Source organism: Crotalus tigris, unplaced genomic scaffold, assembly GCF_016545835.1.
Source record: "Crotalus tigris isolate CLP2741 ecotype Arizona unplaced genomic scaffold, ASM1654583v1 scf7180000018585.330925593:3314079, whole genome shotgun sequence".
Classification (NCBI taxonomy): domain Eukaryota; kingdom Metazoa; phylum Chordata; class Lepidosauria; order Squamata; family Viperidae; genus Crotalus; species Crotalus tigris.
In genome coordinates, this window is record NW_024097088.1 from 1,916,545 (window position 1) to 1,943,004 (window position 26,460).

Below are 26,460 nucleotides of genomic sequence, written 5' to 3' on the forward strand. Positions count from 1 at the left end.
CCAACCTGTTCCATTGTCTTCCCAAATGCCTTGTTCTGAGTCTATTTTCCCAAATTTTGGGACTGAGAGGGCCCCCCTCCATGGATTTCACTTTGGGGAGGATCCAAATAATTTGATTCAGGAATGCAAGAAATCCTGGCATGTAGTTTTTCCAAGCTTTGGGAAACATCAGATTCAGAAACTGGATTCACACCTCACACTAAGCCTTTATTTGTGTACCACTGCAGTTTATAGATCTTGTTGCCTAGCTAAGGTTGTCATGAAGAGCACGGTCAAAAAGCCATGATTGAGGCCCGCAGGCAGGAGGATCCTGGGGTGTCAAAAAATGGCAGTCACCACCATCATGAAATGGGATATGCTTTGATCCTATGATTGGGTTGTCATCCAAATTTTTCTTGTAACCAATACAGGAGAACATTTGTAGTTCAGGGTTGAAATGAGGGGTCTTTGGTGCTCTCTGAGCTTAGTGGTTTTCTTGCAGATGTTTTATTACCCAACATCAGCAGTGCTAGGAAGGAGTGGGATGTGTGGAATGAAGTGGGGGGGGGACGACTGTAGGGTTTCTTGGTGCTTTCTGAGCTTGGTGTTTTGTTTTTGCAGACATTCCATAATCCAACTAGGTAACATCATCAGTGTTAGCAGGAGAGGGGTTTGCAGAAAGGAGGAAGAGGACCGTGGGGTCCTTGGCGCTCTCTGAAATTGGTTGTTTTCTTACAGACATTTCATTACGCAAACTAGGTAACATTATCAGTGCTAGTCACTGGGATCTCACATCATTAGGCCTGATGATGTTACCTAGTTTGGGTAATGAAACATCTGCAAGAAAACAACCAAGCTCAGAGAGCAACAAGAATCCCTCATTTCAACTGTGGTTAGCTGTTGTCAATGGGATTTGTCTACTGTTTCCTATAAGGAATGGATGGAAGTACTCTTTTGGGACAGGGGTATTTCAAATTAAATCTCAATAGGATTATGGCAGATGTTTTCCAGATGGACTCTTCTAGAACAGGGAGAGATTCATACTTTGAACAGGAATATTAATTTTAGCTAAAATTGATATATCTTTGCTTATGTGCACACACAGAGAGATACAAACCCAAATGGTTTTATGGATTTCTTTCTGTAGTTTTCTCTCTCTCTCTCTCTCTCTCTTTTCTGTGGCTCTGACTGGTATGCATTACTTTGCAGTTTGCCACGCTGAGGCAGGCCTTGGTAGGATGGCTTTGAATATTTCCACTGATGCCTTGAGCCAAACATCCTTAATTCTTTCTTCTTTTCAAGCTCAAAAGAAAATTAAAAATACATTACCCAAAACATAAACACTCCCCAAGTAAAAGTGCAAGTTTTTTCAATCATTGCAAGGCTAAAAAGAAACAGAACTTTTTTTCCCATTATTATTATTCAAGAATGAGTTGTTTATTCCTGCTCAGTCTTCCCCTCTGCAATAACGGGAAAATATCCTGAGTTTCTCTTTCAGGTTTGCTTTCAAAATGATTCTAAACTGATGAGAGAATCAGGACCAGGCACAAGACTGAGCTAAGCAGAATATAGGGGCGGGAACTTCTTTGCACCACTTGGATGTGTGTTGTGTGAATCCAACACTCAACTGGTGATAACACTCAGCTGACTTTGGAATGGGGGCTTGTAAGCAAGCACATCCATATTTGTAGACTCACAAGTTTGGAAAAGACCTTGGTGGCCTCCTTAACCAACCCCATGCCAGGGAAAGAATTCCCCACACCATTTTGTCTGTCCAGGCTTTTCTTATCCTTCAGACCTGCCCAGCCAGGTTCAAAAAGTCCTGAGCTGCGTTCACCTTAAAGGAAACTTACCTCTTTTTGCCATATCTGAGGACAAGATGCCAAGCTCTCTGCTCATCCCCCCCACCCACCCTCCAGAACTTCAGCTCACCCATTTAATCCCCACTTTTACCCACAATGTCAGCCTTTTTACACTTGGGATAGTGCAAGGCTCGCCTCTCCCCCCCCCTTTCAACACACACACACCAGCCCTTTCTCCCCCCATGGCTAATGCTGATGGAAGGCTTCATTCAGGCCCCTAACTCCAGACTGAGACACATGGCAGAGAACTGCTCTGCATGGCCCAACCGGAGCAGGGGACTTTCAAATTGGAAATGACATTGCTGTCCAGTTGCTATTCTGTTCTCTTTCTCTGCAGAACAGACTTAAAAAAAAAAAAAAATGAGCTGGTGATGTGAATTCAAGGGGATTTCGTGGGCACTGGGAAGATGGTCCCCTTCTTGAGCTTAAATCTGCTTAGCTCTGCACAGCGGGCACCTGATTTCCTTCACCTGCCTTAGGGTGAGGCTAAAAACCAAAAATTATCTGCTTGAAATCTGCTTTCCCAGACCAACGAGGCAGGAAATAGAGACTTCATCAGCAGACTCTGCTGAGCATTTGCATGCAAGAAAAAATAAATAACCAGAGACTTGCAAGATTATGCTTTCCTTGACTCTCGGAGTCTTCAAAGGGCCTTCCATCTTTCTCTTCTAGCACCCATTAGCATGTCTGAATGCCACCTAGGAAATTCACATCTTTAATTTTAAATTACTGGTAACTAACTCATGGACAGTCCATGAACCGTGGCTAATTCACACACCCTCAAGTGCTTATTAGACCAATTCAGGCTCACGCCTGCAATCAACTTGTTTACATGTTTATAAACAGTGAGGTTCAGATTATTCCTTTAATTAAGGAGCCCTTTTCATCCTTTAGAAGAACAAGACCCTCCTTGGCTTCGCCGCTGGGAAAGGACAATCACTTCATAGCCGTGCTCGTATTTTGCATGCTGAAACTTGGGCCATCACCCATCAAAGATGCTATGTTTCGCAGAGATGTGCTCAAAGCTCCCAACATTTTTCTTTGCAAAGTTTACTTTTGCTTATCCTGAAAGATTGGGTGGCAGTTCAGGAAACAGCAGTGAGACATCAAACACTCCAAAAAAAAAACACCTTCAGGAAAAGTCGAGGCAAATGTTGACATCCCATTTTTACAACAAGCATCACCATATCTGAAGACCCCAGAGAAAATGCACATTGCAGACAATGATCCAGGATTAAAGGAAGAAGCTGCATATATTTCAGCCTGTGGATCTATCTTTGGAGCAACCTTATTTATTTCAGTGATCTGGACCTTCCTTTGCCGCCCAATTTCAGATTCGAGTTGCAAGAATGAAGCAGTCAATTCCACACCCACAGAGCAGCAAATCTATTTCTGTGAGGTTGTGCAGCTACTGAGTTTGTAAATTGCCACATTGAAAAGAGGGAGAAATGGCTTTCGGAAAGCATCTTGAACATCCTGCTGCCTCAATGATTACTCCTAGAAAAAAAAGAAAACCCTGCATAATAGGCCAAATTCACAGTGCAATTTCTTGCAACTGAACAGGGATAAAAGATGTGTCATTCTTCAGTTCCTACATTCCTGAGCAGGTCTCCCAGGTGTGAAGAGGTATTGAACAATAAACATTTTGTCCTGGATATTAACCATTGGTAGTTTTTGCCTATCCTCTGATATGAAAGGGATGGGAACAAATATTGAGTAGGATAAAAAAGCCAACCTGGTTAATTAATTGAAGGACCACTTGGTGAGGACTACGGGAAGATCATAAAATCAGATGCAAGTCACTTAACTGCCTTGCTTAGCCACAGAAATGGTGGCCCCTATTCTGGTTGTAAGTCAGGGGTTCTCAAGCATGGCTGGCTAGGGAATTCTGGGAGTTGAAATCCACAGTCTTAAAGTGGCCAAGTTTGAGGACCTCTGTTGTAAGTCAAGGATTACTTCACTTCTTCCAAAATGCAGTGAGTCAACCAACTCAGTGGATGAGTTGGACGGAACGTGGTTTGTTCAGCCAAAGGAAACTCTAATCCAATATTCCCTTCATGACATGAACAGAACTGGCTTCATTAGACAGGTGTTTCTCACCAAAGCCTGGGCTAATATTTTGCTTTTATTTGCTGCAGAGTCGTAGAATTTTTGCATATTTTGTACTTTGGTTTTCTTTGTTCCGAGTCCATCTAAGTTGCAGGGAAGCGCCAAAACAGGCTAGTATGATGTTTAATATAGATCAAGAAGCCCTCTGAAGGGCAGAAAGTGAAAACAGACTTCCAAATAAATTTGAATCTCCATGCCACTTGGTTTTATCACCAACGTCTGCTGCCTTGTATTCCGATGTTATGTACGTCGTAACTGAAAACAGATGCTAACAGCTTTCGTTTAAGAACTGGAGCGCAGCCACATGTTTCCAGTTACAGTGTTTCAAAACACAGGCTGGATGTGTGCAAGGTTTTATGCAAAAGATGAAAACTGTCCACAACTAAGATTTCTTCCTCTCTCTTCCCAGTATTTTGGGGGGGCAGGAGAAGGGGAGGGAATATAAAGTGGACAATGAAGACTCATTTTGTGCAGACACAAAGATCTGAGTATGTCCTGAAAGTTACAAAAAAAAAAAAAAAACCTTTCGTGGTGCCAAATTCAAAAATCATGATAAAGATTTACAAATTTATCAAAAAGCAGAAGGTTTCCCCATTTTGCTTCCTGAAATTCAACCTCCCGATACCCTCAGAAGAGCTCCCTCAAAAATGATCTGTGGGGGTGTGATTCCTCCCATAATTTAATGTTCCAAATGTGTAAGAACGACACTTTCTTCTCATCCATTTCCTCTTGAACAGCAGGAGACATATTGTCCAATAAGTGGAAGGGAGAAAGAGCCATAAATTGTTTTATTTCCCTTGGGAGTTGGGAGGACCTGAACCCCCACCCCCATCTGCCCTAGGAGCAAACAGATAGAAAGATTGTTTTTAGTGCAAATGTAACCATGATTAGTTCTCCTTCTACGAATGATCTCGACTTGCATTTGCAAAACGGAGTTATGGCAAGCCATCTCTCCCAATGCAGAGTGTCAAAAGTCTTCCTTTGAGCCACATCTGACATCTGATGCTACGACGTTACATAGTTTCTCTCTTAAGTGAGATGTGATGGCTTATAAACCATGGCTTGGGGTTTGGCACATTGGGCAAAGCCGGACAAGTGTGGTCCATGCAGGAAACTTTATCAATTCACCCTCAAGTTGGTTTGCTCAAAACCGAATGATTGTACAATTTGAGGAAGAGTGTAAACCCACCCACTGAGGTTGTAAATCATGACTGGCAACATAACACATTGAACAAAACCATCGGTTGTGATTTACTCATCAAATTATGGTTATAGTCAAATAGATACTCTTCCATTCTGTTGGACTTCAGTGCCAAAGGCTGGTTTTGGTACTAGCTGGAGATCCAGTCCAAGATGTGTGAAAGACACTAGATGTCCATGGTAGGAAGGCTGTAAAAAAAACCAAGATGGCAGACATGATCACATGATCCAAACCCTGGTTTCGTGTCTGTGTATGTTGTGATGCATGTAAAAAGTAAGCAGACTTTAGTCTTACATCAACAGCAATCACCCTGACATTTTTTTTTAACCTTCTTACCAGTTAAGGGAAATCTTACCTCCTTGTGGCTGTCCTTTAAACACAAAGTTGTACAACTTTCAACTTGTACCTGCATTGAGTGAATAAGGAATCCAAGAAGGACACAACTGATATGCCTTTTTGTGTATTCTAGATAAATGTGATGTCTTTAGCAACGGGGATGCTTTGTGTAACTAGATCTGGATGTCAGAAAAAGCTGGGCTGGAGAATAGGGTGGAATCGCCCAAAGCTTGAAGGAGACTTCATGAATTCCACACATTCCAGAAGAAATTAAAACATTTCTTACCACTTGGGAGAATCTTTTTTGCCAAGTAGGTGACTAAGCCTCGGTATCTAGAGATCTCAAATGCTGTGCATTTCTGAGCAGATGGGAGATTTCATAGAAAATGAAAATCCAGGCAAAGATCTCACCGCTAGATTTTAATTTTTGAAAAGAAAAAGAAAGAATAATTGGAAAACAGCTATTAGGACAAGCAGTTTTTGAGTAAAATCACTGGTAGGCGCTTGGTGCCACTCTGTCTTGCCCAAGCTGGCTGCACTTAGGAGGGTATACTAAGTTGTTTACAAAGCATGCAGACTTTACAAAAGGGTTAACGAGGCCATCTGATTCAATGGTTACCAAGCTCCCCATCTTAAACCTTGAATTTTATGGCGGTTGGTTGCTATTAAATTGCACTCTATTATTCTTAGCCCGCTTGTCTAGCCAAAGTAATTTGGAACCTTATGGGTGTCTTCTAGGATGTCACCACTTTGGTATGGGGTGCAAATCTGGAAAGGTCTCACCCCCACCCCCAGTTAGATTAATATCTAAATGGCCAAACGTTTTGCAAAAGCTAGATCCTTTTCAAGTATGTTGCAAGCATCGATCTGCCAGAACTTCCTCTATACTGTTGAAGTATGTTGTGGGAATACAAGTGATATAGCAAAAAGCAGCTAGGTAAAATCAAAATCAAAATCAAATCTATCTATCTATCTATCTATCTCTAATATCTATCATCTAACTATTATCTATCTCTATCATCTATCTATTATCTATCATTTATGTATTACCTATCTATCTATCATCTACCTACCTATCTACCTGTCTTTGTGTCTGTCTATCAATCAGTCAATCTATCTATCTATAAAATTTATATGGCCAGACTACACTCAATAATGAAATTCAGTGCTGCCTAAATAGTTCCTCACAAGGTGAGCTCCCTTTATGAAGCAAACCATTATTCTTAATTTCATGGATTGGTTCACTATGAGGAGCATGAAATAAAAATCCATACTGCTCTGACCTCCTCCCTTTCTCCATCTTGTCCCAGATAAGAATGTCCCATCTTGTCAAATTAAAGCTTCAACCTCATCTCAGGGGTGTTTGATCTATTCACGCTGCAATCACGATCTCTTTAACGGGAGAGACTCCAGCAAAAACACTTTTAAAAAGATCAAATCATTCCCCGGAAAAACAGAAGAAGGGGAAGGGGGGAAACCCCTCCCCCACTTTCACACTTGTCCAAAAGAATAGAAGTGCAATAGAGTTTCAAATACTCTTTGACAGATGGGGAGACCAAACGGGGCTTTTAAAATCTCCAGAGTCACAGCCATGATCAGTCTTGAGAAACACACATCTCTATTTTGATGTTGACCTCAAAAGAGAAGCAGGCTAAGGGGGTCAAAGGGGTCAAAGGCCAGGAAACATTGGAAGCAAAGGGGAGTTGGGGGGGGGAGGTAAACGTTGCTTTGAACTTGGGGACAAATGCACTGCGTAATTCCCGGTTGGTGGAAAATCTCCCTGGCACCACAAATCTTTGCCCAGAAAAGAGGCGAAGTTGGAGCCACAAAATTAATCCGGCATTTATCCTCTCGGTTGCATGGGGTGGGAGAGAAATTTGGAGGGAAAACGATCCACTCAGGACAAATATGGTTTCTCTCAGCTCCCATGTTCCTGCTGAGCTCTCTGATTTTTTGGAGCCTGAAAAAAGAGGCGCACAAGATGACCAAGAAGGAGACGAATCAAGGGAGAAGGTCCTCCAGATGTGGATGCTATTTTTTGTTTCACGTTTTTTGGGTAATTTGGACCCCCTGTGGTGCTTTATCCCACCAATGAATCAAATCAAACCAAACTTCACTTTAGGAGAGAGAAGTTGGTTCTTATGCCCCTCTTTTCATCCAGATTTTTCTTTGGTGTAAGAGACTTTTTTTTCCAAAGTCCTTGAAAATTGGCCACCTTCCCAGCTGGCTTCCAACAAGTTAAGTCGACGAGGGAAGCCAGATTCTCTTAACAGCCATGTGGTTCACTTAACGACAGCCATGTGGTTCACTTAACAACCATGGCAAAAAAAATGTTGTCAAATCGAGCCTGACTCCGACAACAATATCTTGTAGTCGTAAGTCAAGGACTACCTGTACATATGAGCCAACCCATGTGTTTGGCTGATGGTTCAATGCGTTGTGTGAACTTCCAACATTGGATGGCTCGAGTAAAGCAGGATTAAGCAGGATCACAGGTGGGCACGATGTTCAAACTCAACATTGATCCTGTTCCAGGCAAAACCATCTAACACATCACCCTTAAGTGCTCTCCAAGGTCCTGACAATGCCTAACAAATCAAGTAAGCTTTCCCTTTGATATAGGTCAATAGTTTGAAGGGCTTGTTGGCAAGCCTCAGACATGAGAACTTGGACTGTCAGGGAGGGATGACATGACAGTTCCACAATGAGCCAATTAGAAGAGCTAATATCACAAGCCGATCTTGTCCTTAATATACCAGTGACCCAAGATGAACCAGAATTTGCATAGACACCTTAGAAAGATGCTTCTCTTCTTCCCTTGACAATACTACTAGACCAGATAAGAGCAGCTCCAAACCAACCACTTGGCTGAGTAGATCTGAAACTTCTTCAAATGGTATAATCAGCAAGAGATTGACATCCACCAACACTTTGAAGACAGAACAAGCTGCACCCTCCCTGCCCCCCCCCCAAAGCCTAAAGCTCTGCAAGAAGAATTCAAGATAAGGACTCCTGAAAAAGACACCACAATGCCTGGTTTTCGCTCCCTTGTTACTCTCAAGAAGCAACCCAGACCAGATCTGTGCAGTGGAGGACATCCAGGCCAGGCTAGTACAGGACCATCTGACCTGCATGCAGAGTGTGTTTACACACTGGGCCAGGCCCCTGGGGTCTGACTGATTAGCGGACCTGAGCATTGTCATTGTTAAAATATAGTTTAGGTCTTAATAGAGGGTGCAACTCCTGGCAAGTGTGGTTTGTTCAGTAGAACACGGCTTGGCTGCTTGAGTTCTTGTAATTTCCTTATAATATTTTTTTTCCTGCTGCCCCTCTGAATTTTGCTGGATTAGACAATAATTTTTAGAGGAATAACCTGTCAGATATCAACATTCTTCTATTCTCCAAAGCACCTGAAGGCAGAACAAGAAGCAAAGGATGGAAACTATTCAAGGAGTGATCCAATCTAAGATTAAGGAGAAATTTCCTCACAGTGAGAACAATTAACCAGTGGAACTACTTGCCTCCAGAAGTTGTGGGTGCTCCATCACTGGAGGTTTTTAAGAAGAGGCTGGAGAGCCATTTGACTGGGATGGTATAGGGTCTCCTGCTTGAGCAGGGGGCTGGACTAGAGGACCTCCAAGGTCCCTTCCAACTCTGTTATTATGTGATTCTCTTTTTCTGCTCACCTTTTTGTTTGACAAAAGAATCTGCAAGACTATTAATCGTCACTAGGGAAGAAATCCAGTGAAAAACATACCTTCACCAACCTTTCCACCAATTCATGGTTCTCAAAGAGTTCCTTCTGTTTCAAAAAGCGAATAAATAAATAAGCTAACTGCCTTCCTGCCCATAGCAATTTAAATTCCTGGGAATGAAAATGTTCTCCAGAAGATAATGAAAAGCCAGCATTTAGTGACAGTTTCATTTTGCATGTTTAAATATTAATAACGCTCTTTGTAAAATTGCATGTTTGCTCATTCGGAAGCTCTAATAATGGCAGTTATGAAAGGTCGTATTTTTCACGGACGCTCGCTCATTATGTTGCTTGCAGCAGCAGCGCAATTCATTTAGCCAAATGCCAGAGTTTGTGTGTAGTGCGTGCCTGGTTTTTATGGGAAAGAACAGCCAAGTTTAATAACACCAACAACAAAAACAAAATTGCCAGATCTATTTTTAAAAGCCCTCAGAGTGATTTAAATTAGAAAAAAAAAGTTAATATAACTTTGACTCCCTCAAAGCAAAGAGCTTGGTGTAGAGGTTTTATGCCAGCATATGGAGACAGAGATGAACCAAAATGCATTCCACCAACAAAAGCTGCTTGGTGATTAAAATATATAATCATTTTGCAAAGATTCATCCTTAATTTTTTTTTCTATGTTCATTTAGTCCAGAGTCACTTTAAACAATGAGGGAGATGCAGGGGAATTTATTCATTCTGAACTTTCTTCTCAACTTCAGGAGTGGCTCTTCCTTAAAACGATCCTCAGACTTAGAGCTTCGTACCAGAAAGAAAAGTGCTTAATTCATAAGAAAAAAAACGGAAAACAAGACAATAAAAAGTTACCTTGGATAATTTCTCCCAAAGAACTAAGAACTCAGACGATTCTTTCAAATTATTCTAGAAATCTATACCATATTTTTTTCTCGCCTTTTTTTTTCTTTATCTCTCAGGATACCCACAATTCACATTATTCCAGCAATATCAAAATACCAAGCTAACTTTGAAGTTGCTATTTAGGACATCTCAAATTATTTCAAGGCCACAGGAATCCTCAACATTATGGCATGTACACACACACACACACACACACACACACACACACACACACACACCCAGAGATCAGACGCCTGAATCAAAACCCTGCCAAGTAAAAAATCACATTTCCATCAGCAAAAAACTGACTGTGCCCAAAGATGAAATATAGGTGCTTCACCTTAGGATCTATTCTAATAAAAAAAAATTGCAAACCTGATTCCAAACACAGCAGGAATATTATTTTCTAGCCAATTGTCCTCTATTAATAATTCAGGTCAGTACTGCCAAATGACGCGGAGATCAAAAGCACTTTTTTATGGATGATGCAAAAAAAATTTCCTTGTGGGATTCTGAACTATCATCCTACAAGCAGAACCCAAACACACAACACGAAAAGAGAAACTCCCAATAGCTCTGTAAAATATGACCTAGTGAAAGACACTGGCCGAGTTTAACCATGGTTTGTTACTCATGGTTTGTGGAAAAGTCACAATTGTTGGATTCCCATATGACAGCCAAACACCCCAACAGGGTGTTTAAAGTCTATTTGCCAAGCAAATCATACTTGCAGACCAAATGATGAGATTGGAGACCTCGTTTATTTTCTTATTTGAGTTGTACCTCTGTAAACTGACTAGGTCTGGTCAGGGCACAAAAAAAGCTTCAGGAATAGGCCAGGAAACATAAAGAGATCATAAATCTATGTTCACACACACTAAACCACAATGACAACAAATCTTGCTTTAATACAGTAGCTGCCCTAGAACAGGGGTGTCAAACTGCCAGCCCATGGGCCGGATGCATCATGCAGAAGCTGCGCCCACCCCATTGCCGGCAATGGCAAAACCGTCCCGATAGGTTGCGCAACATCATGTGATATTGCGAGTTTGACATGTCTGCCCTAGAATAACATACTGAGCCAAAGGCAAGCAAAACACGGTGATGGCTTTTGGTATTTTGCAGAACCAGACCACTAAAACCCTACTGGATGACAATGTAAGAAACTGAATGCTAATACAGGTGGTCTTCGACTTAAGACAATTCACTTCTCCACCATTACCCAGGTCAGGTCCTTCAGCCCTGAGACACATAGGATTTGTACAGTGGTAGGATTCAAATATAACAACCACTTCTCTGTGTGGATGCTGCTTCTGGAAGTCCATTCTGGGCCTGGGCAACAAGAAATTAGCTACCGGTTCTGCCAAAGTGGTGCAAATCAGCTGAATCCCACCACTGGATCTGTAGAACCTCAAGGAAAACTAATCAATATCAATTCAGGATCAAACTGTGCCATTCAACAGTCTCTTTCTTACCCAGCTTTATCAAATGCTAGCTTCTCAGAAAACCCTGAAATCACCGATTAAACAATCAGCGTTGGCCTGCCAAGTTGAGCAAACCCATCTGCTTAGGATTGCAGATCATGGTTGAACAATATCTTAGAACAGGGATGTCAAACTGCCGGTCCATGGGCCAGATGCGTCACACAGAAGCCGCGCCACACCAGCTCCTGCAATGGGAAAAAAGTCTCAATACTTCACAACACGTCATGTGACGCGGTGAGTTTGACACCCCTACCTTAGAAGGCTTGTGTGCAGGTGGCACTTTCACCCTCTCATTCCACATCACACAAAAGGTAGCAGAGATTCGTTTCCATAAAATATATATCTCACTGGCACGAGATGAGCAAACTGGGCTTCCTGGAATGGCCGTGTTCATACAACATATTCAGGAGATCAAATTCCAGCAAAGGCCACCGTACCAAAAGGTTGAGCTTGACTTCTCTGACTTGGTGCAGGTGGACAAGACTCAGCCCATTTGGTTAGTTCACAGAGCAATGTGTTATTCGACCCTAGGAAACCGGTCCATTATTCAACTGAACACAAACCCCAACTTTTCATCCAGAAGCTGCTTCAAGATGGCCCCAGAGCAGGACTTTGACCCTAAACACTTTCCAAACTCCATATATTGCAACATACTTCTCAGATATCCTCAGACTATCTTTTTCTCCCAACTTCCAGATGTGAGGACATCAAGAATGCTCAGCCATGGCAAAGCTGATTGTGGATTTTTTTTTAAGTTCACACATCTGGAAGTTGCTGTGTTTAGGAAATCTTGCTTTAGTAACTTCTTTGCAACTGATGATTCACTCTCCTTTTTTGAGAGGTGACAAATCTCCCTCCAGCAGCAGTAGATAAATAAAAGATACGCCTCATTTTGTGCGTTCTAAGATTAATTTTTTAAAAAAAAAATTGCCCTGCCTCTGTAGAGTCTGAAATAAAAGTTATTCACGCATCATTCAGAGCCAAAATGGAATCTGTTTACTTCTAGCACATGTTGTGAATCCAATCAGCAATTATATGATTAAATAAACCATAGTTCAACAAATCATAACTAAATGATGCTCAACTTCCTCAAGTTATTTAACCTCTGAGTGGTAAGGATTCAAATTTCAAAATATTCATTACCCAAAAGAAATCAATGTTGCTTCATTTGCATGTAATTCAAATAAATACAATACGGCCATTTCCCGGCAGTGTATTTAATTATTTTCCTCTCTTATCATCCTAAAAGTCACAATTTGGTAAGGGTCTTTGGAAATTTCTGGGAATTAAAATCTTTTGGAGTTCAAGTTCCAGGCCAGCGTAATGTACGAAGGCCAGCACACTATACAAGGGAAAAACAAGGGGAAAGATTTCATTCTGCCTTTTGCCTTCTGAAATAAAGTCAACAAATCAAAAAAATGGGCAAGATATTGGCCGCTATAGTATAATCTCACTTCAGGAAGACAATTGTGGGTGTTAGCTTCCCCATTGACTTTGCTTGTCGGAAGCTGAGGAGGAAGGAAGCAAATGGGACCACAGGACGTGGCAATGGTCATAAATGGAAGCTGGTAGCCAAGTGCTTCGTTCAAAGGATCATGTGACTGAGGGGACACTGCAACGGTCATACATGTGAAGACTGATTGTTATAAGTCTAGGACTATTTGTACTGGACATTAACTTGAATAATTTGCGCACATCCTGATTGCCGGAGGAGGGCATTGTCACAGAAGAACAGAGTTGGAGGAAAGGACCTTAGAGGTCTTTTAGTCCAGCCCCCTGCTCAAACAGGAGACACTATTCCATTTCAGACAAAGGGTTGTCCAATCTCCTCTTAAAAACCTCCAGTGATGGAGCACCCACAACTTCTTGAGGCAAGAGGTTCCACTGGTTAATTGTTCTCACTCTGTTGGGAAGTTCCTCCTTAGTTCTAGCTTCTCTCCTTAGTTAGTTTCCATCCATGGAGTCTTCCACCAGAAAAAGGGGCACCCTTCATGCCAGCCAGGCATCTCCTACCCATGCTTTGGCATTCCGCACGCATCCAACATAAAGTTGGCCTTCTGCCTAGTTTCACAACTCCAAACTCTGTCCCAGCCAACTGTGGTGCTCCCCAAAATGACTTTCTTTGCTTCAAGAATTTCAGCTGAGCCTCAGTCCCTGGTCCCATTCATCCCTGACACCCCCCCTCCCGCCCTCTCCCCTCCTCCCATCCAGCCTGGGCTCTGCAAAACACATCCAGAAGTCCCCACTTCACTCATCTTCTTCTCACAATCTCTGATCTGCCAGTTTCCTGCTGCTTTCTTCTGGCTAGGGGCCAAGGCTCAAAAGCAGCTGCTCTGGGGGGGGGGGGGAGAGGCAAGCAGAAGCCCAGGAGAAAGGATTCCCTTTGCGCTGCACTGCGCCACGGGATATCCTCCCCACCCCCACCCCCGCCCATTGGCTCGAGATTTTCCAAAACCTGAGAAGCTCCCTCCCTCCGCCGAGATCCTGGCTCAGAGACCAGCTCCAAAGAAGCGAACAGAGAGCCTTTAAAACAGGACTGAAAGAGGACGGGGAGCCCTTCGCCTTGTCTCCCTCCCTCCCTCAGGAAACCTTTTCAGACAATGGCTCAGAAATGTTGCTGCAAGTTCCAGGAAAAGAAGGGATCCTTTGCTCTGCAGAGGGTGGGGGGCAGCCGGGAGCCCGAGGAGGCGGATTTGGGGGGGGGATGCAGAGGGTGGGGTGGGAGAATGGGAGCCCGACTCCTCTTTGGGCCAAGCCAAAGGTTCATCTCCTGCGGTGGGCAGGAAAGAGGTAGCTTGAGCCTATCTATAAATACGGGCAGTCCTTAACTTATGACCGCAGTGGAGCTCAATATTGCTGCGAGACCTTCGTTAAGTGAGTTTGCCCCCATTTTACGACCTTTCTCGCCACGGCTCTTCAGCGAATCACGGCCGTTCTTCAGGTAGTCACACGGTTGTTAAGTGGAACTCGCTTTCCCGGTTGACTTTGCTGGTCAGAAAGCAGCAAAAGGGGATCACGTGACCCACAAATTTTGATCACGTGACCATGGGCATGGTGCAACGGTTGTAAGTGTGAAAAGTGGTCAAAAGTCACTTTTTTCCAGGGCCCTTGTAAGTCGTTAAACAGACTGTTGTTAAGTTCGAGGACTATCTGTAAACCGTTTTCAGATTGGGGGAAGAGCCAAAGGACAAATCCATTCTAAGCGACATGAATGGAAAGGGCAAAAAAAAAAAGACCCCCAGATTTCTGCAACTATTTTCCAGTCTCTCTCTCACACACACACACACACACACAGAGAGAGAGAGAGAGAGAGAGAGAGAGAGACCAGCACTGCCTTCAACAGACACTTGAGGGAGAGAGATTAGCAGAGGATAATGTTTCTTACCGTGCTGTGAATAGCTTGAGCTGCTCTTGTCTGTTTGTTGTGTTGCTGTGAAAAATGCAAAGCCAGCCATTTTCCATCCCTTTCAGCTACTCAGTTGGTGACCCAGGAATTTAAAGTCCAGATGGCTAAAATAAGAGGAGGAGGAGGAGGTGGTGGTGGTGGTGGTCAGGACAACCACCATAAAAATCTCATTTATTTGGGGGTGTAAAAATGCAGGAGGAAAGCCACAATCCACTTACTTGAGTCCTGGTTATCCTCGGGATTAAAGAGGGCCAAAACAGCCTAGGGGAGATACGGGTTCTGTGAATTGACCTGGCTCGGCTTTTGAGCTCAACCCATGATAGTAAATATGACCGGTCATCTCGGAAACACCCTTTTTGAGATGGGATTTTCTTCCTATAAATGTCATCAGACAGGCTTTGCTTCCATTTATGAAATCAAACCAAAGTTTGTTTTTCTCTAACAATAAATATGCTTGGATTATAAGTGTACATAGGATGAGGGAGGGGATGGAGACAGGGAGGAGGAAGGAAGGAAGGAAGGAAGGAAGGAAGGAAGGAAGGAAGGAAGGAAGGAAGGAAGGAAGGGAGGGAGGGAGGGAGGGAGGGAGGGAGACTTAGTTCGGAAGTGTAATGCATAATCATGAGGGTGCTAGACTAGGATTACAAAAATCAAACGCAAGTCCACACCCAATCACAGACATGAGAAGGCTTTACACATTGCCAAAAGCTGTGCTGGTTCTTGTGTAATGTTAGCATTGCGCAACATGTGAATTCAGGCTCCATGGTTTGTTTGTCAGACAGCCTCAGCTGAGCTGACCCCCCCCCCTCCTCTGTCTCTCAGCCAAAAAGGGGAAAAATAAAACTGGGTTTTGTGCATGATTCCTTTGTTAGTTAATTAGCTCTTTCCCTGCCACCAAGCTTGCCTGTTGACTGGGTGGAGATGGGTAGCTTAAGATCTTCCTGGGACATTTTCCATTTGCAATTCAATGAAAGAAGGATGGTACCTGCTTTTTGGTCTCCATCACTGCTCTTGAGCACTCTTGAGCAATTGTTACTAGGGAAGAAGAGAGGAAGGGGGATGTTTGAGAGAAAAACTTGCATAAACAAACTCTGCTTTCCACCACTCAGAAATGCAAAGAGCAAGTAAGCAATCAGAAGAGAGCTGGAAGGGACCTTTGAGGTCTTCTAGTCCAACCCCCTGCTCAAGCAGGAGACCCAGTACCATTTCAGACAAGTGATTTTTTTTTTTTTTTTGGAAAAGGTGCTACCAAATTCCTGCTGGCTTTTTGCACCATTGATTAACATAGCTCTGCTCCTACTAGGTATAGTGGATTTACCCAAACAAATATGCATAAGGGTGAGCTACATCCGCTAATTCCAACATAGATTTGCATTTCAAAAGGCTTCAGGGCTGATTCTTCCCCACCTTTTTTTGTGCCCTGCAATGAAAGGAGACTTAAAATCTACTGTCCAGAACAGAAGGTATAATAATAGGGATGGAAATAATGTTTTAATGGCAAAAGACTGGCTCCGGTTGATGGCCACTTGCTAGAAGGATCCTATCAATAAAATCAAGTTTAACCTAGTGGTTTTAATGGGAAACTTACATGGTCATCTACGTACAATTCATTTCTGAGAATACAGATTGTCCTCAAGGCACAACAGTTCATTAGTGACCGTTCAAAGTGACAACAGCACTAAAAAAAAGTGACTTGTGACCATTTTTTACACTTACGGCCAGTTCAGCATCCCCACGGTGGCGTGATCAAAATTCAGAGGCTTAGAAACTGACTCGTATTTATGACGGTTGCCGTGTTGTTCGTTACCAAGCCAAAATTCAAAAGCCAGCCTTCTACAGGGAAAATGCCAAGCACTGGTAACATTCCTTGTTGCTTCCTGAGTTGTTAAAATGGCAACTTTTAAAAAACAAAACTTTGGGGGATGACTTCAAGTTTTCCCCTCAAAAGTTCTATGGGACAGACTAAAGCAATGTAGGAAAATAACAAGAACATTCTTTCTTTTTCTAAAGAAAGGACAACTCAACAGCGTGGAGGATTCTTTCATCTGGACCTGGTTTATTTCAGTCAACAAAATCTGGGTGGATTTGCTTTTCCCAAGTAAATGTGATTTTTTTTTTTTTTTTTAAAGAAGTAGAAGCCAGAACATTGGGTGGTGACACCTTTAGACTTTACCAGAGCTTCTGCCCTAATAAAATTGGAGAGTCTGAAGGAGACAACCCAACTCAAGGTCTACTCTGCATAAACTAGCAGCGTGGCACAGACTAACAGGGGTTCCTTCCCCCCCCCTCCATTTTCTAAGAAGGAAACAATTTGGAAAGCCTTCTTTGGAGAGGACTTCATTAAGGTGAACTCAGATCAGTATTGCCGTCAAATCTGCCTTGTCACTCATCTTTCCTTTCATGCCCAATCAAGATCATTTCTACATAAACCCAATTGGCCACCCACCCATCCGGGACCAGGCTGAAGTCACATGTCTGGGATTTTGCTCACTGGTGGAGAATGACACCAACATAACAGTGACTGCCCCAGTTCATGTAAAACCTATCAGTTCCTTCTAACAAAACCAGTACTCAGCAGTGGATTTGGGAACAAAAAAGCAGGCCCCAGGGTCTCTCTCTCTGTCTCTCTCCCCCTCCCCAGCACTGGAATGGGCAAGGCTCTTGACCTCAAAGAGGCAGAGGCTAGGCCCAGATAGACCTTGGGTGTCAAGTTCAACCTGCTGGACTGCATAAACCTTCCCCCAAAAGGAAGGCATTAAAAACAGCTTTATTTCCACAGCCCAAACATGACAACAACCGAAAGCGTTTTTTCCAGAGCTGGGGGCGGGGGGGGTTGGTCTCCCCAAACTCCCCAACAAGCAATGCAGCCATTGTCCAGAGCAAAAGAGAACCAGGCAAGGTGAGTGTATCTCATCTCCCAGGACATTTTTAAACCCTCTCCCCAATAATATAATAACAACTGGAGCACCACTTGAACACCATTGGCGTTGACAAAAAAAAAAATCCCCATTGGTCAATTGCAAGAAGCAGCTTTAATGGGAACGCCTATACCTTGCAAAGAGACTTTTCCAACGTCAAACAACATCTGCCCATCCCCAAGTCCCTGGGCAGAACTCAGTGAGTGGCTAAAAATGCCAGAACCAGTCCAAACAGCTGCCTGGTCTTGCAACCAACCCACAATAATAACATTGGCACTGACAACATCCCTATCAGTCAATTGCAAAAGGCAGCTCGACTGGGGAAACAGATTACACCCTGCTACAAGACCTTTACTGCCATCAAACAACCACCTCTGCCCATCCCAGCTCCTTGAGAAGGGGAGGGGCAATGGCAACAACAACAACAACAACAACAACACCACTCAATTGCAAAAGGCAGCTCTTTACTTGCAGCAACTCACACGAGGCTTTTTAACAGGATCAAAACGCATCAGCCCAGCCCAGATCAGTGGGAAGGACCCCAGAGGAGGATTAAAAAGGCCCAATCCAGTCCAAACATGGGGCTGACCGAGCAATCAGCCATAATCCCAGTAACTTTTTCCTACAGTCTTCCCGCACCTCTTTTCCAAGCTAACCCTACACACACACACGCACACGCACACACAAAAACCCGGGGACGAATGCCAACCCTCCCAGTAACCCGGAGCCTACCCAACACTTCCCTTGAATTCTCCTGATGAAAGTTTCGGACCAATCAAACTCCTCTTCCTCCTCCTCCTCCTTTTCCTCCCCCCTCCCAAACTCGCCTCGAATGTAAAGGCACTCCCCCCCCCTTTTTTTTTTGCTTTCACGCGCAACGGCAAAGCCTCTTCTGTGGAAACCGCGCCGGGTTCGCGGGGAAAAAGAGGAGGGCGAGATTGTTGTGTGCAATTGTAGCCTTGCGTTTTACACAGCCCCCTCCCCAAAAAAACCCCAGACCTTTGTAAAGGGGCGAGGGGGCAGATATCCCCCCCCCCGGCCTCGTTTCTCCTGGAGCGATTTTTTCCTTTACAAAAACCAAGCGCGCCGATTTTGCGCTCACTCGCCCAGCGGTCGCCATTCACACGCGTGTTTTTTTTTGTGTGTGTGTTTTTAAGGATTCAGACCGGCCTGGGCGCGTCTACTCAGGAGTAAACCCCCCCATTGAGCCTGAAGCAGCCGTTTCCCCACGGCGGCCGAGCGGATCAGCGGAAACGGAGAGGAATCTTCCTTGGCCATTTCTACGCGGTTGCTTACACGGCCCCCATCCGCCGCTCTCTCACACCGGTGTACACACACACACACACACACCCTTCCTTTATCTGCGAAAGACGGCCAACGGACGGCGAGTGTCGGCTTCGCTACGCGTTCCCTTTCCCGCACGACTTCCAAGAAATCTCCGCGTACGCCCCGTCCCCACGACCAGAAGCCAGAAACACCCCATTTTAGTCCTCTTTTACAGACCCCCCCGCCAAAAAGCGGAGGACCCGGAGAAGAATTTCAACAGCAGAAGACGAAGAACTGGGCTGGGGGGGGGAGAGAGAAAAGAGAGACCGGCTAACCTTTCATCTGAAGGCGGCTCGGCTACACACAGAGCGCCCCCCCCCCCGAATTTACAAGGGACGTTTGGACGCCAGACCCGGAGGAAAAGTTCCATCAAATCACCCGAGCTGTCCCGAACTTACATGGTTTGCAACGCCAGGAGAAAAAAAAGAAAGAAAAAAGAAATCTAGGTTTAATCCACCCAAAATTAAAAAGAGACGGCACGCCCCAGTCTTAGAAAAACCCAGCCGGATTTCCTTGAAAATTACTTCTTCAAAAAAAAAATTATAAGAAACTTAACCATGGAAGGATTCCTTATTCCTATTTCTAAGGTAGGCTGGAAGTGCCCCCAACCTCATGTGCTAGGCAGAGAAGGAGAGATAATCAGAAAGAGACAGTTCACCTCCATCCAGGAAAAAAAAATGTTTTCAATTTACCTTCGGAGCTTTTTCGGGCCTCTGGATCTGTCAAGATGGTTCGTCCTCCCTCCTTCCGGGGTCCAAACGGTTTTAGGGAATTGTGTGGTCAAAAGGTAAGCAAGCCCGATCCAGGAAGCAAACAGGAGAGAGAGAAGGCAATTCGAAAGAGGGGAAGGCGTAAAACGGAAAACCTGAAAACTTTTCTCCTGCACACCAGCAGCTTTTCACAGAAATAAAAAATTAAAATGAGAAACCAGAAGAAGCTAAAGCAGAAATTCAGAGTAAAAGAGAAAAGTTTGTTTAAAACCTGCAGCTCCAGGTTGGGTTTTCTGCAGCATTGAAAGTTGCTCTACACACAAGTGACACTCACCAAATTTTAAAAAACTAGGCCTACCGTGTGTCCTTTCCCAAACAATAAACTTTTAATGCTAAAGCAGTTATATAACCAAAAGCTGTACATTGTCATCTGTGGATTTTTTTTCTTCTTTTGTTAGAAAATGAAATTGATATTTTTAATGGGATTTTTTTCTCATAAATATTGTTCAGTTCCTGGCACTTGTCTCAATAATTAAATTACAAATGATAAATATGGCATCATGGATATGTATTTACACACAAAAGAGGTATTACAAAAAGGCAACTGTTTATACTAAACTGCCAGGAGCTGGGTGAAAATAATATTTTTTTTCCATTGTAAAAAATAGATTGAATGACCCCCTTCCTATTTCTGCCATTAGAAGAAAATACATTCACAACAGAAAGGAAAAGGAAGAGAGAAAAAGGGAGGGAGGGAGGAGAGGAGGGAAAAGAAGGAAAGAAGGAAGGAAGGAAGGAAGGAAGGAAGGAAGAAAGAAAGAAAGAAAGAAAGAAAGAAAGAAAGAAAGAAAGAAAGAAAGAAAGAAAGAAAGAAAGAAAGAAAATATAGGACTTTGGCAAGTTTAAAACTGTTTTTTCCTTCTACTTTGAACAATCGCATAAGGCCAAGAGAAAAAACATCGGCTTCATTTCCAAACATCCCACTGAAAAGAAGTCGGGTGTGAAAGATGCAACATCCATGGAAGTCAGTTACAAAAGGAGAGGAAAAAAGGGAGGATGGGAGATGAAGAATGAATTAGAAGAATTGTTTTTTAAAAATTAAAAAACCCGGAAAGAAACACCCAATGCAGAAAGAAAACCGGCTAATCCTGAGAACAGCAGACGTGGTTAAGTTCAACCTCCCTCTGGCTCTTGGATGGGGTGAGAGAGATGGGGATGCTGCCCCCTGACACCCCCACTTTCCTCCTTCCTTTTGGCAATTTTTGTCCAGTAAAATCCAACAGCAGCAGCAGCAGCAGGCCAGGCGGGAGGGCTGGCTGTCCTTTGATGTCACTGGGAATCAAAGTGAGGAGGGGGCAGGCCGCGGGTTCCCCCTCCTCAAACATACCATTCATTGAAGTTGGGGGGCAGACTAGGGTTCGGGTTGGCCGTCTGAACAGTGGAAGGGGCAGCTTTCCCGGAGTCCTTACTGGGGGCAGCAGCCAGGGCGGGGGGCGTGGAGGATTCGTAGCCTGAACTAGCTGCGGGCGAGGATTCGGAGCTCTGCGTTTCGTGGACCTGAAAAGGACAGAGAGAGAAAGAAAGAGAGAGAAAGAGAAAGAGAGGGGGGGGGAGAGGATCACCACAGGATCAGAACTGCTTATTTATTTCATTGATATGTTTGGCAATCCAAACCAGATAAAAACAGAACCAATAATTATAAAGAGAAGTAGCTTAAAAGGTGCAGCCCAAGAACACACTCACATATGCCTCCCCATTTGAGAGAGGGGAGCGGGGGGGGGGAGAGAGAGAGAGAGAAGGGGACAAACTTAAAGCAAACCCCCAGCTCAATAGATTTTTTTGAAACAAACCAAAGAAAATAGAAAAGACCCACACCCAAGAATAAATCTAGAATAAAGGATCTTGGAGGATAAATGTTGTGTTTGTGTTTGTATTTGTGTATGTGTGTGTGTGAGAGAGAAAGAGAGACAGAGTGTGTGTGTGTAGGGGGTAAATGTAAAGCAAACTTCATTCAAAAGATTTTTGTCCCGAATCGGAGAAAGTAAAAAAAAGACCCCCAGCCCAGATTAAATCCAGAATGAACCAGAACAGTAAGGGGTTCTGGAGGACAAATTTTCAGCCTGCCCTGCAAAGAGCCCTCCAGCCAATCTGCATGATGACAATTAGGAGGCTGATGGCCCTTGACTGATACTCCAGAGTAAGGCAAATGACCTTGGAAGGGATTTATATTTTAGAAGCTTCCATGGAGGGGGGGGGAGGGAGCAGGAGAAAATGCCATCTTGTTTCACTACCAACTCCTGCTTCTGGATTCTGAAGAAAGTCTTCTAATCGGAAGTGTAGGATTAAAAAGAAGAAGAAGTTATGCCTGCATTAGATGGCTAAACCAGGGAGCAGTCAGGATTAAGAAGGTGAACTATTTGGCAGCAAAAGGCAAACTGAAAGAGGAACTTCAAGCAAACAGCCCCTGTTGGGGAAGAAAGTTCCAGAATCAAGCCAGACCAAAAGAGAAGACTGCCATGATTTTAAAAATAAAACAGTAGGCTAAAAGTTTGCATAAAGTTCTTTTTATGTCCCCCTTTTCTCACTGGAATGCTTATTCGAAAGGCCAAAGTACAGGCAGTCCTTGATTTGCAACAGCTCACTTAGTGACTGTTCAAAGCTACAACAGCGTTGAAAAAAGGGACTTATGACCATTTTTCTCACACCTGTTGCCGCATCCCCGTGGGTCACGTGACCAAAATTCAGACATTTGGCAGCTGTCTCATAGTTACGACAGTCACAGCGTCCCGGGGCTCACGTGATCCCCTTTTGTGACCTTCTAACAATCAAAGTCAATGGGGAAGCCAGGTTCACTTAACAAATCATGTTACTAACTTAAGAACTGCAGTAATTGACAGTTGTAGCAAGGAAAGTCGTAAAATGGGGCAAAATCCACTTAACAAATAACTTACTTAGCAACAGAAATTTTGGGCTCAGGTCTGCTGTGCACAGAGCAACAAGGATGTGTGCAGGCATTCTGTGTTCTGGTGAAGGGGGGTATTGTATAAATAACTAATAGGCAAAACTAAAGGCACACAGAAGACTGTAATATGTAGAAATAACTGTTTGGGCACAGAGACAGAGTGGTATCATAATACATTAACTATTTTGCACTCTTGGTATAAATTATTGGTATTGCTACACTATGCAGTTGTACATGTAACTGTACACACAAACACACATGCAATCTACTTTCCTACATAGATTTCTTTTTAGGAGGAATGAGAAAGAGAGAGCATTTGTGTGCAATTATACACCCACAAACACATTTATTTATGCAAGATCAAGCTGGATAGCTTTCACAATTCGGCAAGATTGGTTTGGTTTTTTTTAAATTCTGTAATCAAAAATAGAAGCAGCAATATATAAATATGGGCCACCAACCCTGACGATGGAAAACGTTACCTTCATATGCTTCCTTAAGGAACTGGGGTGGGTGTAGGACTTATCACAAACTTTGCAGACGTAGGGCTTGTCAGAGGTGTGTACGTGCATGTGTTTCTTTCTGTCGCTGCTGTTCGCAAAACGCCGATCACAGCCTTCAAATTCGCACTTGAAGGGCTTTTCTCCTACAGATGGACAGGAATGCAGATTGAAAAGATCGGGGTGGGGGGGCTTTGCTCCTTGCCTGGTTCTTTCCCTCTCTCAAACTTCAGTTCCTGAATAATGTTTGCCTTTTATTTTTTTTTCCATTCTGCTTTCCCCCCCAGTAATATGCTTGAGGGAAGGAAGGAAGTGGAGGGAAGGAAGGAAGGAAGGAAGGAAGGAAGGAAGGAAGGAAGGATCAAATGGGGGTTGTTGACAATTAAATGGCCATTGTGCCTTTAATCCTGTGTTTATCACATGCAACCAGCCACTCTTAGAAAAGATTCAGAAACTGATTTGGGAGCGATTTATGAACTGAGTGACTCAGAGGAGGATCCCAGAATGCTAGAAAATAACACTATTGGTTGCTTCCAATTTTTTTTTTTTTTAGAAGAACGAAACTCTTTCTCCCAAACAACAAACAAACGGGGGGGGGGTGCAGGGAGAGAGGAGAGAAAAAAAAATACTCGGGACAAAAGGTATCACTGATTTAATTAGGGGTGCCAATCAAGTCGTTAAAAGAGAGAGCGGAAGTGAGGGAAAATTCGGTTTCATTTGCATCTCTATGGTTGGCTTCGCCGACTGCCTGAGCAAGGGGCTTTCAAAAAGCAATCCACTCACCTCCAAAGAACGCCCCCTCCCCCCAGGACTCCTAGGACGCCCCCCCCCCCCAAAAAAAAATCAGGAGGGGGAGGCTGAGAGCCACGAGAGGGGAAAGAAAGCTAAGGAGGCCGAGAGGGAAGAAAGTCCTTGAAATTTCATTTCGGAAGAACGGAAGGAAACAAAAATACCCCGCTCCAAAAAAACAAAACAACACACACACACAAATAAACAAACAAACGAACGAACGAACGAACCGAAAACAGGCTGGTCCTTTTTGCCGAAATTGACAAGGCATCGGCAATCTGCAACCGGCCGTGAAACTGACCAGCCTGGACTGCAAAATGAAAATCAATCCGGATTTGATCCGGAGTGAAAAACAAGCCCAAACACTTCCCCTGGTTTTGTCTGCGGTTTCTTTCCGCCCCCCATTTCTTCTCCCCTCGACCCTCTTCCCCCCCCCACCCGTCTAGGATTCGCCCCCCCCCGCCATGCTCCCGCAAACCCCTTGGCGTCTTCCCCAGTTCTGTCTCTCTCTTTGAACCCTCCCCCGCCTCCAACAGCCTCGTTTCCCATTTCCAGGCTGCGGTTCCCACGAAATTCATGCCTTCCGCCAAACGAACCGGGGGCCCTTTGGCCTTGTCGGCCGCCTGACCAAGAAAACCTAACCGGGATGGAGCGCAACCAGGTTTAACAGGTGGAGGGAGCCTTAAGGGAGCCGGCCGGGGGTCGGGAGCGGGGTCCCCCTTCTCCTCCTTACCTGTGTGGGTCCTTTTGTGGATTTTGAGGTTCTCGGAGCGAGCGAAAATCTTCCCGCATCCCGGGAAGGGGCAGGGAAAGGGCTTCTCGCCCGTGTGGACGCGGATGTGGTTGACCAGCTTGTACTTGGCCTTGAAGGATTTGCCTTGGCGGCCGCACTCGTCCCACAGACACACGTGGCTGTTCTGCTCGGGGCCCCCGACGTGTTCCAGCGTGAGGTGGGTGACCAGTTCGTGCATGGTGCTGAATTGCCGCTCGCAGCACTTCTTGGAACGAGCCCCCGACGGCTGGGAAGCCTCCTCCAGCCACTTGCAAGCCAGCTCCTGCTTCACCGGCTGCCGCATGTAGCGGAAGAAGGCGCCGGCTCCCGGGTGGGCGTGGGGGTGGTGGGGAGGGTGGTGGGCCGTCCCCACGTTCATGCCCCCCACGTTCACCGGGCCGTAGTTGGGGAAGGGCGGCGCGGCCCCGTAAGCGTCCGCTCGCGGGCTGGAGATGGCCCGGTACGAGTCCGGCCGGCCGAAGAAGTCTCCGCGCAGACCCAGGTGCAGCTGGCCGCCCTCCACGGGCCCCGACGGCGAAGGCAGGCCGGCCGCGTTCTGCTCGTGCAAGCCGGGGAAGAGCAGGTAGCCGCCCGCGCCGTCCGCCAGGCCGCCGGGCGCATGGAGTCCGCCGGGCGCGTTGCTGCCGAAGAGGCCGTGCGGCGCCGGGGAGCCGACGGGGGCCCCGCTGGATCCGCCGCCGCCGCCGCTCGAGGGCGCCTCGGCCAGGGCGCAGCCCCCGCGGTTGCGGAAGAGAAAGTCCCGCGTGGAGTTGAAGGCGGCCACGTAAGGCGAAGGCACCTGACCGGCGGCGGCGGCGTGCGAGTGAGGCGGCGGCGGCGGGTGAGGCGGCGGCGGCGGGTGATGGTGGTGCGGGTGGTGGTGTGGATGATGGTGGTGGTGGTGATGGTGGTGCTGCGCGAAGCCTGAAGCTTGCGGCGTAAAGGCGGATCCCTGAGCCGAGGCCAGCTCGTGGGCGGCGGGGCTGAGCTTGAAGGAAGAGTCGGCGAAGGGCGCGGGGTTGAGCCCCAGGGTCACGTCGTGCGGGTGGGGCCGAGAGGCCGCGAAGCCCCCCAAGGTGGGGAACTGGGGCCCGCCGTCCAGCAGCATGGCCATCGCCCTCCTTCAGACGGCCGCGGGAAAGAGGACCAGGCGGCGGCGGCGATCCACGGCAGCGCTCCTCTCCCTTCCGTGGACGCCGGAGGGACCTCCACACCTCTTCCTCTGCCTTCCCGGAGCCGCCGACCACGCGGGGCCGCTCCGAGCTCCCTCGGCGCCCTTCCCCTCCGCTGCCCTCCCCCCCCCGCCGCCTGGAGATCAGCCCCGCACAATGGCCGGGCAGGCAGGAGGGCTGCCGCGGCGGCAACGCCACAGCCACATTCACACGCGCGCCCGACCTCGCCGAACCGCGGGGGGAAGAAGGAGCAGCGGCGGCGGCAGAAGCCGAAGAAAAGAGAGCCGGGCGACGGGAAACCCCACCCACCCGGCCCCGGAGGAGCAAGGACGGCGGTGCC

At 45.5% G+C, this 26,460-nt stretch overlaps 1 protein-coding gene across 4 annotated transcripts; it reads right to left on the reverse strand.

Annotated features, from left to right (window-relative positions):
• Positions 1-2,031: 2,031 nt before the first annotated feature.
• Positions 2,032-26,238, reverse strand: ZIC3 (Zic family member 3). 4 transcript variants are annotated; one of them, XM_039354738.1, is made up of 5 exons: positions 25,834-26,238; positions 24,910-25,755; positions 23,370-23,533; positions 19,908-21,482; positions 2,032-5,900 (listed from the first exon to the last, which is right to left on the reverse strand). In XM_039354738.1, the coding sequence occupies exons 1-4, from the start codon at positions 26,060-26,062 to the stop codon at positions 21,303-21,305; spliced, it is 1,419 nt and encodes a 472-aa protein (XP_039210672.1). In that variant the 5' UTR covers positions 26,063-26,238; the 3' UTR covers positions 2,032-5,900; positions 19,908-21,302. The 4 variants fall into 4 exon arrangements, with proteins under 4 accessions (XP_039210672.1, XP_039210670.1, XP_039210669.1 ...); XM_039354736.1 differs by having other exon boundaries at positions 2,032-5,339; positions 5,774-5,900; positions 24,910-26,238; XM_039354735.1 differs by having other exon boundaries at positions 24,910-26,238.
• Positions 26,239-26,460: the final 222 nt, after the last annotated feature.